An 18012-nucleotide genomic window follows, 5' to 3' on the forward strand; every position below is an offset into this window, starting at 1 on the left:
ATGTGATCATATTCCTGTGCATCAAGAGCCTGCCTCCAAAATCAAAGGGAAAGGCGCTCGGGGGTCCTTTTAGAACATTGTCCATCATCCTGGGAAAATAGTATCTCCACTGACACCTCTCACCAGGGTGACAACCATGCATAGTAGGATTTGGGAGAGACTACCTACTCTGTTGAGACCTCTCACCAAGTTGACCAACGTGCATGCTAAGATGTGGAGACAGAATGGCCTTTCTATCAGTACCTGTCCCTAGGGTGACCATTGTGCATTGTAAGGCGTGAGCATGGGCTGGCCTCTCCGCAGACACCTCTCCCTTCAATGTGCGACGGGTGTGTGTAGAACTCTGCATGGAGAGGCTTAATCTGACCATATTTGCTATCACAGCATGTGTTAGTCCCTTGTATTTAGTAACTGCAATTGAAGGTGCCTGGCTCCAAAGACTGTTGGTACCCAGCTTGAAAGAGGCTGCCACTGCTTTTAGGCGTTACTTTCTCATGTCTTCTTTTGCCTTATTTCAGTGTTTCTTCTGCAAGGAATCCTTCCGTTAGGGAAGGGAGTGTCTGGACTCCAGTTTGATTTTATTTGCTCCTCCCCTGATTTTCGCGTGTGCATCATGCCCAAAGGCACACCCCCTCCTTAAGGCAAGCTATCTTAACATAGGAAGTGCACATCTGCAAAGTAAATGCGTGCCACTGGTGCCTGCTCAAGGCAATCCTGGCGAGGCCCTTCTGTGCCCAGACGGTGCCAGGGGCAAGGACCCCTGGCCCAGTTTCTTTTAGCTATATTGGGCAAAAACTTCGTGCAAATCACCTGTCCCTTTAGCATCGTGTGCTCGCTCCATGGATCCTGATAAAAGTGAGGTATGCTGTAATTATTGCAACTTTTTGATTGGCAGTCCACCTTTAAATTTAGGCTAGGCAAGCCAGTCACAACCGCCTCACACAGTTGTAAATCTTTTCTCAATGAATTGCAAAGTCATGGAAAAACACAAACTTGATATTTTTTAAATTTATCAGTGATCATGTAGCAGGCGCTCAGCTTTCAATAGAAGCTTGGTTGAGGAATGATTCCGCTCCGGATATTTTTACAAGCTATTCCCTAGGATTGAGCAACTATTAGGCAGTACAGGGGCACTCAAAAGCATGTGGGCAGCCATTATTGTTAAATAGGGATTTGATTTCTCCTTTTCAGAGTCAAAAATTGATATATGTGAGGGGTCCTCCTTTTCTCTAGAACTTACCAAAACGTTTCCTCTGTCAGGGCCTTTGGTCTGCTGACTCCCAGGAGGACGCTCTCATTTTGCTAATGCCCTAGTCAACACTATCACTCCTCCGGAGCTACAATATTTAATTTTTATCGTTAGGCAACCTCAAATTGCACTTTGAAAACACTAGTCGTCCTGTGGTTAAAAATATGATAGGGTGATTGGAGATCTTGAAACTCATCCAACAACTGTGAAGCACTACACACAAGTCCAGACACATGCCTGACCTGATCTTTTCCAATCCTCTAATTTGGTGGCATCATTCTACATTCCTGTTAGAAATGGGGTCTTTGGTTTACAGTCAGGTTACCCCCTGTTCAAGCAAGGACCCTCACTCTAGTCAGGGTAAAAGAGAATCACCCTCAGCTAACCCCTGCTTACCCCCTTGGCAGCTTGGCAGAGCAGTAGGCTTAACTTCAGAGCGCTAGGTGTAAAGTATTTGTACCAACACACACAGTAACTTCATGTAAAAACTACAAAATGACACAACACCAGTTTAGAAAAATAGGACATATTTATCTAAACAAAACAAGACCAAAACGACAAAAATCCGACATACTCAAGTCAAGTTATGAATTTTTAAAGATTAAACTAAAAAATAGCGCTTAGGAACAAAAATGCTTTGATGAGATGTTAACACGGCGTCGTGACGGAGTCGTTCCCAACAAGCCGAGACCAGCGGCGCCGGACACGGAGTCGTGTAGACCCCCAAGTACAGTACCTTTGGTGAAGAGTGAAAACAAGCGGATGCGCGAAGTCAGGGATCGCGGCGTCTGTGCGAAACGTTGAATCCGTGCACTTCGAGCGGCGTCGGTCACAACGTGGTGCAGCGACTTCCACGGAGTCGTGGACTTCAGCGGGGCTGCTACGGCATCGAGCCTGCGAAGAGCGTCGCGTTCCAGCGAAGGACACGGAGTCGGCGTCACCGGATTCAGCAGCGGCGTCAGTCCGAAGTCGTCCGAAGTCGATTTCCTTGGATTCCACCAGGGACTGGATAGGGCACCACTTGTCGGGGCAGGAGTCTCTCCAGAGACTCCAGGTGCTGGCAGAGAGAAGTCTTTGCTGTCCCTGAGACTTCAAACAACAGGAGGCAAGCTCTAAATCAAGCCCTTGGAGATTTCTTCACAAGATGGAAGGCACACAAAGTCCAGTCTTTGCCCTCTTACTCTGGCAGAAGCAGCACTGCAGGAAAGCTCCACAAAGCACAGTCACAGGCAGGGCAGCACTTCTTCCTCAGCTATCAGCTCTTCTCCAGGCAGAGGTTCCTCTTGGTTCCAGAAGTGTTTCTAAAGTCTGTAGATTTGGGTGCCCTTCTTATACCCATTTTAGTCTTTGAAGTCACCTTTCTTCAAAGGGGACTCACACCTACTTGTGAAATCCTGCCTTGCCCAGGCAAGGCCTCAGACACACACCAGGGGGTTGGAGCCAGCATTGTCAGAGGCAGGCACAGTCCTTTCAGATGAGAGTGACCACTCCACCCCTCCCTCCTAGCAGAGATGGCTAATCAGGAAATGCAGGTTACACCCCAGCCCCCTTTGTGTCACTGTCTAGTGCGAGGTGAAAAACAACCCAACTGTCAAACTGACCCAGACAGGGAATCCACAAACAAGGCAGAGTCACAAAATGGTTTAAGCAAGAAAATGCTCACTTTCTAAAAGTGGGATTTTCAAACGCACATTCTCAAAATCAACTTTACTAAAAGATGTATTTTTAAATTGTGAGTTGAGGGACCCCAAACTCCACATGTCCATCTACTCTCTAGGGGAATCTACGCTTTAATCATATTTAAAGGTAGCCCCCATATTATCCTATGAGAGAGACAGGCCTTGCAACAGTGAAAAACGAAGTTGACAGTATTTCACTGTCAGGACATATAAAATACATTACTATATGTCCTACCTTAACCATACACTGCACCCGGCCCTCAGGGCTACCTAGGGCCTACCTTAGGGGTGCCTTACATGTAAGAAAAGGGAAGGTTTAGGCCTTGCAAGTGGGTACACTTGCAAAGTCAAATTTACAGTTAACACTGCGCACACAGAAACTGCAATGGAAGGTCTGAGACATGATTACAGAGCTACTTATGTGGGTGGCACAACCAGTGCTGCAGGCCCACTAGTAGCATTTGATTTACAGGCCCTGGCACGTCTAGTGCACCTTACTAGGGACTTACTAGTAAATCAAATATGCCAATCATGGATAAACCAATTACATACCATTTACACGGAGAGCATTTGCACTTTAGCACTGGTTAGCAGTGGGAAAGTGCTCAGAGTTCAAAAGCCAACAGCAACAGGTCAGAAAAAAATAGGAGGCAGGAGGCAAAAAGATTGGGGATGACCCTGCATAAGCAAAAAAGTCCAACACGACCCCCTACCAGCCTAAAGCCAGGAGAGAACAACCAATACCTTGATGTACTTCCCTGATTGGGGCGATAGAACAAGGACCCCGTCCCACAACAGCAGGGGCATGTTCCAGTTCTACGCCTTCCTGACTCCAGTTGGATCACTCTGTCCATACTCTCAGGGCCCACTAAGCTAACCCATGGGGAACCCTTCTCCACATCTGCAGACACCATCTGTGCAGCACCTAACTTTACTTTGCTCACAGATGTATCCCAATGGGCAGATAGCACCACCAGGGCCAACACAGTGGTGTTGCCCACTCAACCCCCGGGGTGTGACTCTCGCCCCCCCCCAGGGGCAACTCTGTCCACCAGGACAGCAAGCCACAGTGACCCCTGACAACTGTCAGGGATGAGAGCCCGACCTCAGGCCTCTCTAACCACTGTGACTGTGGAGAGTGGGGGGCAGTAGCCCCAGGTGCCTGGCACCCTTTGACCACTCTCTCTTCCACCAGGTCAGGGATCACAACCTGACCATGGTCCTCCCCTCTGGGGCTCTGTACCCTCCCTGCAGAAGAGGCACCCCCAGAGTCAAAAACTGTCAGGGTGCTTGTAGAAGCAGTCCTGCACAATTCTTCCACCAGTGCAGGGCTGTTAACCTGCAACTGGTCCACCAACCTGGGGTCTGTACCTTCAGGTTGGACCAGGGCCAGGGGTGAGGCTTCCCTCCCCCTGTCCTCCCTTCTGGGGTCCTGCACCCCACAACTAGGAGTGGCCCCCTCAGAAGACAACATGGGATGGGCACTGTTAGCAGTAGCCCCTTCCTCCAGGTCAGGGGGGACACCCTGAACCTGGCCTTCCAATCCAGGGTCTGTACCCTTAGATTGCACTGGGGCGAGGGGTGAGGCTCTTTCTCCCCTGCCCCTACTCTCAGGGTTCTGCACCCCCCCTCAGGGAGAGTACCCCTTGAAATCACGGTGGGTGATTGGGCAAACCGCCCACCCCTTCAGGTCAGTGTTTACCCCCTGCACCTGATCCTCCAGTCCAGGGTCTGTACCCACAGACTGGACCACTGCCTGGGAACCCAGGACTTCCTGGGGGGCATACCTACCCCCCACCAGGTCAGAGTTTACCCTCTGAACCTGGTCATCCAACCCAGAGTCACCACCCTGCGGTTGAACCACTGCCTGGCACACCAGGACTTCCGGTGGGGCACACTTACCCCCCTCAAGGGACACACTGTCCAAAGGGCCACACAAGAGTCTGGATGGCGCAGGTCTCCTGACCTCTGCCCATCTGACAGAGTCTGGATTCCCCCAACCCAGAAATGGTCTCACCAAGGTCATTCATGGGGGGCTCTGCTCTCAGAGCTGACCACTGACCCTCCAGGTTCTCCACTGGGGTCCGCAACTTCCCTCTCAACCCTCTGTCTGGACTTCTGCACCCCCTCACTATGAGTGGTACTGCCAGACACCTGAACTGGTGGGACGCTGGCTACAGCCACCCCCCCAAGTTCTCCTGACACTGTGGGGTCTCCCTCAACTGATGGCCCTATGGTACAGGCTATGCTCCCCTCCTGGTGTTCCCTCATGGAACCCTCCAGGACCTGGGACCGGATCTTGGGCACCTTGGGCCTCAACCCATCCCCATTCCCTCTCCTCTGAGACTGGACATGGGGTCCCTCACCCATCCCACTATACTGGGACCTACCTGGGACACTACAATCCTTCCCTACCTCACCTGGTTGGGAACTACCTAGACCACTCCTCTCAGGAGCACCCCCAAATGCCTCTTCAGACTCTCTGGTACTCACCCAGAAGTCTGCCTCCATTGTAAGCTCCCTGGGGTCAGATAACTCACACTCCACCTGGTGTTGGCATAGCTCTGGAAAATAAAGACTACACATATGCTCTCCAGCAATTACATCACTCAGCCCCTCACATGAATTAACCAAAGTACCCTTCACACAACCATCCAGTGACTCTGCTTTGAAAAAGCACCCCACATCACCCTCCTGAGACTGGTGAGACAGTACCTGACTGTCCCTGACACTCAACCCACACTCTTCTGGGATGTCTTCACACTCCATAACCAGGACTTCTACCTGGGGGGAACCCCTCTCCCTGTCACTCTCACCTAGAGTCAGTAGAGTGTCCCTCCCACCAGTAGGAATATGACTCCCCATGCCAGTTCCCCAATCCACCTCAGGGACCCTGTGCATCACTGGAGCTACCTCATACCCCTGAACCTCCTGGTGTGTGTTAACTCCCTCCTTCAAGTAGGGCACCACATCTCTGGGCATGTGCACTTCTTCAGCAGCACTAGATATAAAATTGTTGCTGCCACCATTCCAGCTGGATTTAGCCCTCATGACTTCCAGCTCCTTCATTTTGAGCTCATAAGCCCAAATCCTCTTTTTGATCTCTAAGTCCCTCCTCCTTTCTTCCAACTCCTTCTCCCTTTGCATCCTCAACTCCTTGAACCGGCGAGCCCTCTCTGCCTGTCTTTCCTGTAACTCTTCAGGAGTCAGACCCTTGGATGACACCCTGCTACCCCTCCTGGGGACCCTCCCCCCAGGCGTAACAGGTACCTCCACTACACCACTGTGTATCCTCTGCACTTCCCCACCCACATTCTCCTCCTCTGTGTGCCCTCCAGCCTTCTTGATTGTCACCCAGGCCCTCTGTGCCTTTTGCAGCTCCCCCTCCCTGATGGAGCTCTCAGTGGGACAGTCAAGGTCTTTAAGGAACTGTTTCAATTGAGCAACTGAGTACTCCTTCAGTTTCTCCATTTCAAACACAGCTCCAGCTGGTGCATCTCCAGATTGAGGCATGATAGTCACAAGTGCAATGTTCCAAAGGCAGAAAATAAGGTCCCAATGAATGTAAAAAGAATCCGTCAAGGGATCAGAAAAATCATGGAAGTAGAACAAAAAGGAGTCCTTAAGAGAAAAAGCAACAGATCACCAAACAAGTAGTATGTGGTCACGTAGTGGTCTGAACTCAAACAGCAGTGTACACTTAATCACTGTATGTCAAGTACAAATAAAAGTCCAAATCCCAACCGCTGATCACCAATGTTAGAAATGGGGTCTTTGGTTGACAGTCAGGTTACCCCCTGTTCAAGCAAGGACCCTCACTCTAGTCAGGGTAAAAGAGAATCACCCTCAGCTAACCCCTGCTTACCCCCTTGGTAGCTTGGCAGAGCAGTAGGCTTAACTTCAGAGCGCTAGGTGTAAAGTATTTGTACCAACACACACAGTAACTTCATGTAAACACTACAAAATGACACAACACAAGTTTAGAAAAATAGGAAATATTTATCTAAACAAAAGAAGACCAAAACGACAAAAATCCGACATACACAAGTCAAGTTATGAATTTTTAAAGATTAAACTAAAATAATAGCTCTTAGAAACAAAAATGCTTCGATGAGATGTTAACACGGCCTCGTGACGGAGTCGTTCCCAACAAGCCGACACCAGCGGCGCCGGACACGGAGTAGTGTAGACCCCCAAGTACAGTAACTTTGGTGAAGAGTGAAAACAAGCCGATGCGCGAAGTCGGTGATCGCGGCATCTGTGCGAAATGTTGAATCCGTGCACTTCAAGCGTCGTCAGTCACGACGTGGTACAGCGACTTCCATGGAGTTGCGGACTTCAGCGGGGCTGCTACGGCGTCGGGCCTGCGAAGAGCGTCCCGTTCCAGCGAAAGTCACGGCATCGGGTGCAGGCGGCGTCACCGGATTCAGCAGCGGCGTCGGTCCGAAGTCGTCCGAAGTTGATTTCCTTGGATTCCACCAGCTTTCCTTTCAAGGGCCCAGGGACTGGATAGGGCACCACTTGTCGGGGCAGGAGTCTCTCCAGAGACTCCAGGTGCTGGCAGAGAGAAGTCTTTGCTGTCCCTGAGACTTCAAACAACAGGAGGCAAGCTCTAAATCAAGCCCTTGGAGATTTCTTCACAAGATGGAAGGCACACAAAGTCCAGTCTTTGCCCTCTTACTCTGGCAGAAGCAGCACTGCAGGAAAGCTCCACAAAGCACAGTCACAGGCAGGGCAGCACTTCTTCCTCAGCTATCAGCTCTTCTCCAGGCAGAGGTTCCTCTTGGTTCCAGAAGTGTTTCTAAAGTCTGTAGATTTGGGTGCCCTTCTTATACCCATTTTAGTCTTTGAAGTCACCTTTCTTCAAAGGGGACTCACACCTACTTGTGAAATCCTGCCTTGCCCAGGCAAGGCCTCAGACACACACCAGGGGGTTGGAGACGGCATTGTCAGAGGCAGGCACAGTCCTTTCAGATGAGAGTGACCACTCCACCCCTCCCTCCTAGCAGAGATGGCTAATCAGGAAATGCAGGTTACACCCCAGCCCCCTTTGTGTCACTGTCTAGTGCGAGGTGAAAAACAACCCAACTGTCAAACTGACCCAGACAGGGAATCCACAAACAAGGCAGAGTCACAAAATGGTTTAAGCAAGAAAATGCTCACTTTCTAAAAGTGGCATTTTCAAACGCACAATCTCAAAATCAACTTTACTAAAAGATGTATTTTTAAATTGTGAGTTCAGGGACCTCAAACTCCACATGTCTATCTACTCTCTAGGGGAATCTACACTTTAATCATATTTAAAGGTAGCCCCCATATTATCCTATGAGAGAGACAGGCCTTGCAACAGTGAAAAACGAAGTTGGCAGTATTTCACTGCCAGGACATATAAACCACATTACTATGGGGGTCATTCTGACCCCGGCGGCCAGGGTCGGCGGGAGCACCGCCGACAGACCGGCGGTGCCCCGCAGGGCATTCTGACTGCGGCGGTTCGGCCGCGGTCAGACTAGGAAAACCGGCGGTCTCCCGCCGGTTTTCCGCTGCCCTACAGAATCCTCCATGGCGGCGGAGCGCGCTCCGCCGCCATGAGGATTCTGACACCCCCTACCACCATCCTGACCCGCCAGGAACAGGATGGCGGTAGGGGGTGCCGCGGGGCCCCTGGGGGCCCCAAAAAGAATTTCAGTGTCTGCGTAGCAGACACTGAAATTCGCGACGGGTGCTACTGCACCCGTCGCACTCCAGCAACTCCGCCGGCTCCATTCGGAGCCGGCTTCATTGTTGCTGGGTCTTTCCCGCTGTGCTGGCGGGCGGCCTTTTGGCGGTCGCCCGCCAGCACAGCGGGAAAGCCAGAATGGCCGCCGTGGTCTTGTGACCGCGGTGCGGTCATTTGGCGGTAACCGCATGGCGGGCGGCGACTGCCGCCCGCCGCAGTTAGAATCACCGCCAATATGTCCTACCTTATCCATACACTGCACCCTGCCCTTGGGGCTACCTAGGGCCTACCGTAGGGGTGCCTTACATGTAAGAAAAGGGAAGGTTTAGGTCTGGAAAGTGGGTACATTTGCCAAGTCAAATTTACAGTTAACACTGCGCACACAGACACTGCAATGGCAGGTCTGAGACATGATTACAGAGCTACTTATGTGGGTGGCACAACCAGTGCTGCAGGCCCACTAGTAGCATTTGATTTACAGGCCCTGGCACCTCTAGTGCACCTTACTAGGGACTTACTAGTAAATCAAATATGCCAATCATGGATAAACCAATTGCATACAATTTACACGGAGAGCATATGCACTTTAGCACTGGTTAGCAGTGGTAAACTAAGCTCGACCCAAGCAATTTGTCAAGTGCTAGACAACAGTAAACCTTTCCTCGATGAAAATTTGGACAACGCCAACAAAGTAATTGGCAGCTGGATTACCAGGGTCTTAAAATCAAACAATGCCTTTCACTAAGTAGGCGTCTCTCAGCCATGAAGAAAAAATTCAAACATCTTGAACAATTATGGTGAAAATCCTTTGAGCTGAGATGTAAATAAAACTATCTAGCAGCTTCAAAAACTTACAACCATTCAATTAGACAAACATGTGGAGAAGTTTTTGCAGAAAGCAACCAATACCTTGAGAGAAATTTTCTCTGTAGTTAAGTCATTAACCTCATTATGCTCAGTCTGTTCTGTCATCTCACCTTCAGTCGAAAGATGCAACAATTTGTCATTTTTCTGTACCACAAAACTAAGCAATATTTATTCCACAATTCTGGCCGAAGAGAGAAAAGTTCCACACCTGAGTTCTTGGTTTATCATTTCTGATTAAACCTTCCAGCTTCTGAAATTTGATGTTATCAAAGTGGTCAACATAGCCTCTGTCTGCTCTTTTGGCAAAACTGGTTCTCCTCTAGATCCTGCATCCCCACATATTTTGGAGCATGGTGTTGGCTTTCATTATTCTAATGAGACTACTGGATTTTGAGCTACAGAATCGCCTGTGATGTGGGAGACTGAGTCTAACCCACTACAGGTGACACCTGTCGCTCCAATCCGGGTTCTGCTCCAATCCGGGTTCTGCTCCGGCTAACTAGCAGCGCCTCATCTCTACCCAAGGGCAGGGATGATTGAGCAGCCAAGCGCATGACATAACTGGTTTCTCAGGGAAGCAGGGATTACTCAGGTCTCATCCGTTTCTCTCAGTTACATTAGTCTCACATACACCATGACAAAGAGAGGTAGTATATATTTCATTAATGCTTTAATAAAGCCACTGGATCTTAGATATCAAAGCGTGGACTGCAATAACCAGGATGATACATCATGACAAGATTACAATTGTGACAAGGAGAGTAAAACATAAAAATAATGCTACTATATTGTCACTAGAGTCAACAGACTAATTCCTACCTAGGCTGTGATAGAGCACAGCGTGTGAAGCTCTAATTCTGCCCTTCAGGTTCCCCTGGGAAGACATAATCCCCCATACCCGAGAAAAATGCCTGAAGTCTGCAATACAGCTGCAGCAAAGCATTCTGCAATCAGCAAACAGTCGTGGTTCTCTGGCTGGAATCTCTCTCTAACATGTAAGGGACAGGAAAGTGTTTTTACAATAAAATAGCTGGTGTGCTAAGAAAATGTCCCTACGTAAGGATGTGTATTTTCTATGAATGCCAGAGACTAAACTTATACCACGTTCACCGGCAATGTAGCCTTCAAAGAAGCACAGAGTGAGCAAGAATATCCTGTTTGAGAACAGAGTGCTGGCCTAGGCAAAAATAGTCAGATAGAGAGAAAATAAAACAAGACCATAAAACTGGCTACTGTAACAATAATAAAGCAAGGCCAAATAAAAGACATCTAGGTTAAAGTGCACAGAGGCAGGCCTGGTATGTTAAACTAACGTGCATGGAGCTATAACTAAAATGGCGACACACACCGGACAGTAGGGTTGGTTGATGCCATTTCTTTTTGCCTGCAAAAAACTCTACCAACCTACCCTCAATGTCTCTGGTCACCAAAAGCCTCATTCATTTTCAGCATCAAGTGTGGTATTACCACATTCAGTAAACAGCACTCATTCGGTATTTAAAACACAAACCAAACACTGATTCAATGGAAACTCAGACTTACCACTCAGACTTACCAACCACTTACCAACTTCTGACACACACGTTTTGGCTCTCATCACACAGTCACCTGGTAACGAACCAATGTCACACAGTGGCAGGGAAAAATAGCTGAAAACCACTGTAACAGTGCTTTTCAGCTCATTTTCAGAGCTTTTCAACTGCCGATGTCCATTAATGGGTGTGAAAGCACCCCAGGACATCGGCAAAAGCCTCAGAATGTTTTGGAGTTTTTTTAGGGGAGAGGGTGTGGGGCCAGGTTGGGGGCAAAAGTGCCTCTTAGGCAGTTCTCACCGCAAGGCCCTGTCCCCTCGAAGGCCCTGCCAACTCCTCGTACTGTGAGATTTTTGTTGAAGTTGGCACTGTTATTCAGTGTTATTCATTCCACATGTCAGTTACTGAAGCCCACGGAATTGGCATTTTGCCAAATGTGCAGTTTTGGTATTTTTACCACTGTACTCGTAATTGAGGCCTAAATCTTGATTCTGGCCAAATCACCAAGGACCTGATTTAGAGTTTGGCAGAGGGATTACTCACTTACAACAGTGACGGAAACCCCGTCCTCCGAAATATAAATTCCATTATATCCTATGGGATTTATATTTCAGTGGATGTGATATCCGTCACCGTTGTGACGGAGTAACCCCTCCACCAAACTCAAAATCAAGCCCTTAATCTCCCTGTGCCTACAAAACAATGAATGTATCCTTGTGTGATGTAACTGGTGCTCATGTAAAGCGCTCAGATACCTTTGGGTCGAGTTCGGGTTACATAAAACCAAAAAAATAAAAAATTGAGGAGTAGGATAGGGTGAGAGATACAATCCAAGCAGGAGAAAACAAGACTAACAAAGGGCGGGAGAGGCAGTGACTAAGAAAGCGAGCCCAGGGTGAGAAAGGGAGCACAGGAGAGTGATGGACAGCACAGAGAGCAAGTGAGTGCAGGGTGTCTTCATCTCAATGATTCTACCCAGGCATACCTTTTGATGCACAAGTTAACATCCCATTGGGCAGTCATCAAAAATTAAGCATTTGTGTCACGAGAAGTGCTACTTTTTTAGCCCCAACCAATGCGAAATGCATAACTGCACAAATCAAAACTAAAATCCCCTTTCTGCAATTTGTTTGCAGCTTTCACAGGTGTTTACGCAGTCAGCTATTACTGTCACTAGCCAGACTAAATAAATATTAGCCTGACTGCCTCTACTTTCACTGACTGTACCAGGATGGACACTGTATGTACAAACTAGGCAGACCCCTAGTGTGCTTAAGTGAGATGTCAAATTTGAGGAAGAAAATAGATTCAAAAGATAAATATATAAATTAGGGTATCAGTTCCATGGTTCAGTATAAGCCCACCTCAGCTACTGGACAGTCTCCATTCATGACTAATGGCTTCTCGACCCAGTGCCTCTCCGAGTTATCTTCAAGCCAGGTCCTCCTCAGCTAGAGTATCTCCCTCTCTCTGAAGTGTCCACACCTGCCCTCATTTACTAGCTGCTCCGGTTGCACTGCATTCCTCTACTTACACTTGGTAGCTGTCCCCTCCCATGAAGCCAGTTCATTCTCCACAGCCAGCAGACGTCTGTGGGGTGCTCAGTAACACTCGCATACTGCCTTCTTTCCACTGCACCCTGCTCACCCCAGCTCTGCAGCATTTCCACTCCCAGTCTGCTGTCACTAGATTACCCTATCTGCAAGTCTCCTTTTGCCTCAGCTTCCCTGGTCACCACAGGGCCCATTCATCTAGCTTAACTCATTTCTGTCTAAACTCTAACTCATCATCCAACACACACAGTTCTCTCAGCTCCACAGTTGGGTGCCACTCAGGATGAAGTTATCTTACCTTTAACCTCTCTAACATAGTGGGAGGCTGGTAGAAATAAACCTCTATCCCTTTGTTTCACCTTTTTTTCCTCCACTCTACAGAGGAAGTTCTGCTCGGGATGAAATTTGAAGAACTCTTACTGGATGCCGGGGGCTTTGGAAGGTTCCAAGTCTTCACTTTGCTTCTCCTGGCCATTCCGCGGACTACCATCCCTCTACACTTCCTGCTGAACAATTTCCTGGCAGTGGTACCTCCACATCGGTGTGCCCTCCCTGACTTGGAAGGGTTTGGGAACCTCACAGAGGAAGAACTGCTCCTCATCAGCATCCCCAGGGAGCCTGATGGGACCTTCAGCTCATGCAGGATGTACGGAGAGCCCCAGTGGCACCTGCTGGAGAACTACACATGGGGTCCACCCAACAATTCCACCTGGAGACCATCCAAAATCTCCACCTGGGAGACACCCGGTGCCTCCACTTGTGGACCACCGAATGCATTCACTGTGCAGAGCTGTCAGCATGGCTGGACCTATGACCATTCCCAGTTCACCTCCACAATAGCCACTCAGGTAAGAGCTGATTAAATGCCAACAATTGTCATACAACCATCCACATTCTCCTGCATTGCACTGAAGATAGGAAATGACCTTCCTCAACACATCAGACCCTCCCCCTCACTTCTTGAGTTCCACAAGAAGTTGAAGGCCTGGCTCTTCAGATAAGCACTCTGGGACCAAACACCTACACACCTTGCTCAAGGGCCTCAATATCCTTTGGGGTGATTGGTGCTCTATACAAATCAACATAAAATGACCTAACCAGACAGAAGGTTTGAACCTTAAAAAACAGCCAGGATAAAAATGATACACATTTAAAACGTATTATTATATGCAATTGAAAGCACTGCAATGACAACTGAAATACAAATGTTAATCAGGATCAAAGATTCCACCTTGAGATGGAACAGTGTCGGCACCAGATGTAATATTTTAGCAGAGCAATTATGAACTATACAAAAGCCAGTGAGAAGGTGGCCAAGAGTGACATTGTGCTCAAAGGAATGAGAGTCACTCCAAATGAGAGAGACAGTGCTACAAATAGTGAGTAATATACTCAGCGAGAGTATGCTTTGAGGAGGGTCAGTAATAGCAAAAGAGTGAGAAGGTGGACCTATGACTGGGAGTCACAGTCTGAGATTGAGGTTGTGCAGCTAGGAGTGAAACTCACAAGTGATGAGTGAGACTCTTGTCCAAAGTTGTGAGGATACCAACTAGTGACATTGTGGTGCATGTTTGAGAGTTTCACTTCCTGAGTAAGACTGTGCTCCATAGATGTGAGTCCCAGTGAGTGAGAATGTGAGTCAAGGAGGGAATCCCACATTGAATGAGAGACAACAGCCATAGCACTAGGGCTCACAACCAATCTATGAGCTCAAGCCCAAAGTGTGGAACTGTTGTAAGATGTGAGGCTTGAACCCCAGTAGTACGATGTATTTGAGATTTGTACTGCCAGGGGCAGTTACTGATATGATTTGTGGAGTGATAGACATTCAGGATTAAGTTTGTTTGCCATATCAAGTATAAAAGGAGGAGATAGAGACAAATACAGAGAACTCTGGAGATGTGCCTTATTATTTAATAGTGAAGCAGTGTGTATTAGTAGTTAGACTATGCTAGCAGCAATTATCTGCAAGCATGCATGAACAGTTGGTGCCTGGGTTCACTGCACTGGTAAAGTGTGCAAGAACTTAATATTCTGCAATTGTACACTAATAGTTACTATTCTAGAAGGTAATACTTTGGAGGTCTGTCCCAGTTAAGAACTTAGAGGTATGCAACAAATGTAAATACTCATGAGGACATTAGTAGTATTTGATACTCTGGAGAAGGTAGCTGGTAGCTCATATTTTGAGGGTATACACCAGTGGTTTGCTCCAGAATATCATGATATTGTTATACTCTGGAGGACTAGCATCTTAGAGACATAGGTAAGTAGTTAATGCCCTGGAAAATGCTCTATTAGTTAAAAGTAGCAGCTAATGCCTTAACTGTGTGCAGTCTAGTAAAGAAAACAAGATGTGCTGAAATAATTAACACTGTGGATGGTATGAGTTAATTGTATCCACTGGAAGTTAATATGAAGGTGTGTGGGAGTACTTAATACTGTGCAGGAATGTGCTAGTACTATTTTGTACTCTGGTGTTGTGACTAAATATTACTAACAAGATGAGTACTAGTGGGTAATAGCTTTGGACAATGTGGTAGCAGTTAATATTCTGAAGGTGTCGATAAACAGTGGATACCATTGAGAAGTCTGCCAATATTTAATCAGCTAGATGTGTGTTTTAGTATTTACATGCAAACTATTCACTATTGTTCAGGAAACATGTGCTAGTGTTTAATACTCAGAAAGTGTGTACCAGCAGATGATACTCTAGAAGTATGTGGTAGCAGGTAAGCCTCTGGAAGGGTGGTTTGTACCTACTACCTTGAAGGACTGCGCTAGTGGTCAATATTCTAAATGAGTGCACTAACAGTTAATGCACTACACATATGTGCTACTAGTTAATACTCTGCAGGAATGTGCTAGCAGTGCATGTTCTGAAGGTGCATGCTACAAGGTAATGCTCCAGAGGTGTGAGGGAGTAGTTAATAATTTGCAGGGATGTGCTAGCAATGCACGTTCTAAAGGTACATTCTACAAGTTAATATTCTAAAGGTGTGAGTGAGTAGTTAATACTCTGCAGGAGTGTGCTACTAGTGGGTGTTCTGAAGGTGCTTGCTACTATTTAATACTCTAGAGGTGTGAGTGAATAGTTAATAATCTGCAGGAGTGTGCTAGAAGTGCATGTTCTCAAGTTGCAGCTACAAGTTAGTAGTCTAACGGTGTGAGTGAGTATTTAATACTCTGCAAGAGTGTGCCAACAGTGGATGTTCTGATGGTGCATGCAACTATTTAATATTCTAGGTGTAAGTTAGTAAGAATTACTCTGCAGGAGTGTGCTAGCAGTGGATGTGCTGAAGGTGCATGCTACTAGTTAATACAATAGAGGTGTGAGTGAGTAGTTAATACGCTGTAGGAGTGTGCTAGCAGTGCACCTTCTGAAGGCATATGCTACAAGGTAATACTCTAGGTGTGAATCAGTAGGTAATAATCTGCAGGAGTGTGCTAGCAGTGGACGTTCTGAAAATGCATGCTACTATTAAATATTGTAGAGGAGTGAGTAGTTATTACTCTGCTGGAGTGTGCTATAAGTGCATGTTATGAAGGTGCATGCTGCAAGTTAACACTCTAGAGGTGTGAGTGAGAGGTTAATTCTCTGTAGGTGAGTAGTTAATTCTCTGTAGGAGTGTGCTAGCAGTGCATGTTCTGAAGGTGCATGCTACTATTTCATACTTTAGAGGTTTGAGTGAGTGGTTAATACTCTCCAGGGATGCACTAACCATACAGGTTCTGAATGTGCATGCTACTAGTTAATACTCTAGAGGTTTGCGTGACTAGTTATTACTCTGCAGGGATGCTCTAGCAGTGGGTCTTCTGAAGGTGTATGGTACAAGGTAATGATATAGAGTTGTGAGTGAGTGGTTAATACTCTGCTGTAGTGTGCTAGAAGTGAACGTTCTGAAGGTGCATGCTACTATTTAACACTCTAGCTGTGTGAATGAGCAATTAATACTTTGCAGAAGCATAGTAGCAGTGCACATTTTGAAGGTGAATTCTAGTTTATACTCTAGAGATGCAAATGAGTAGTTAGTACTCTGCAAGAATGTGTTAGCAGTGAACATTCTGAAGGTACATGCTACTATTTAATACTCTAGAGGTATGAGTGAATAGTTAATACTCTGCAGAAGTGTGCTTGCAGTCGGCATTCTGAAGGTGCATTCTACTATTTAATACTCTAGAGAAAAGAATGAACAGTGAATACTCTGCAGGGATTTTCTAGAAGAGAGCATTCTGAAAGGGCATGCTATTATTTAATACTCTAGAGCTGTGAGTGAGCAATTAGTACTCTGCAGGGATGTCATAGCAGTGCATTTTCTAAAGGTGCATGCTACAAGTTAATACTCTAGAGGAGTGAGGTAGTAGTTAATACTGTGCAGGAGTGTGCTATCAGTGGCCGTTCTGAAGGTTCATGCTACTATATAATACTCTAGAGGTGTGAGTGAGTAGTTAATAATCTGCAGGAGTTTGCTAGCAGTGCATGTTCTCAAGATGAAGCCACACGTTAGAGCTGTGAGTGACTAGTTAATACTCTGCAGGAGTGTGCTGGCAGTTGACATTCTAAAGGTGCATGCTACTATTAAATATTCTATGTGTGAGTGTATAGATAATACTCTGCAGGAGGGTGCTAGCAGCGCATGTTATGAAGGTGCATGGTACAAGTTAATACTCTAGAGGTGTAAGTGAATAGCTAATACTCTGCTGGGATGTGCTAGAAGTAAACATTCTGAAGGTGTACGCTACTATTTAATACTCTAAGGGCCAGATGTAGCAAAGGTTTTTACCCATTCTGTGTCTATGGGAAAAAGTGTTCGTACATATGGCCCTAATTGTGTGAGAGAGCAGTTAATACACTGCAGCAGTGTGCTAGCAGTGCATTTTCTGAAGGTGCATGCTACAAATTAATACTCTAGAGGTGTAAGTGAGTAGTTTATATTCTGAAGAAGTGTGCTAGCAGTGGGCGTTCTGAAGGTGCATGCTACTATTTAATACTCTAGAGGCGTGAGTACTTAATAATCTGCAGGAGTGTGCTAGCAGTGCATGTTCTCAAGTTACAGCTTTAATTCAATGCTCCAGAGGTGTGAGTGAGTAGTCAATACTCTGCAGTAGTGTACTAGCAGAGGATGTTCTGAAGGTGCATACTACTATTTAATACTCTAGAGGTATGAGTGAGTGGTTAATACTTTATAGGGATGTGCTAGCAATCAATATTGTGAAGGTGCATGCTACTTTTTAATACTCTAGATGTTTGAGTGAGTAGACAACAATCTGCAGGAGTGTGCTAGCAGTGCATGTTCTCAAGTTACTGCTACAAGTCAATACTCTAGATGTGTGAATGAGTAGTTAGTACTCTGCAGGAGTGTGCTAGCAGTGGACGTTCTGAAGGTGCATGCTACTATGTAATGCTCTAGTG

At 46.8% G+C, this 18012-nt stretch overlaps 1 protein-coding gene across 1 annotated transcript in view; it reads left to right on the forward strand.

Annotated features, from left to right (window-relative positions):
* The window catches only part of LOC138296881 (solute carrier family 22 member 7-like), a 211896-nt gene that overhangs the window by 13160 nt on the left and 180724 nt on the right, over positions 1–18012 (forward strand). The window contains exon 2 of the mRNA XM_069236375.1: positions 12981–13447. Coding sequence (XP_069092476.1) covers positions 12998–13447 — 450 coding nt within the window. The 5' untranslated portion in view covers positions 12981–12997. The remainder of the gene's footprint in view (positions 1–12980; positions 13448–18012) is intronic.

The sequence above is a fragment of the Pleurodeles waltl genome, chromosome 5 (genome assembly GCF_031143425.1).
Source record: "Pleurodeles waltl isolate 20211129_DDA chromosome 5, aPleWal1.hap1.20221129, whole genome shotgun sequence".
In the NCBI taxonomy this organism is placed as follows: Eukaryota; Metazoa; Chordata; class Amphibia; order Caudata; family Salamandridae; genus Pleurodeles; species Pleurodeles waltl.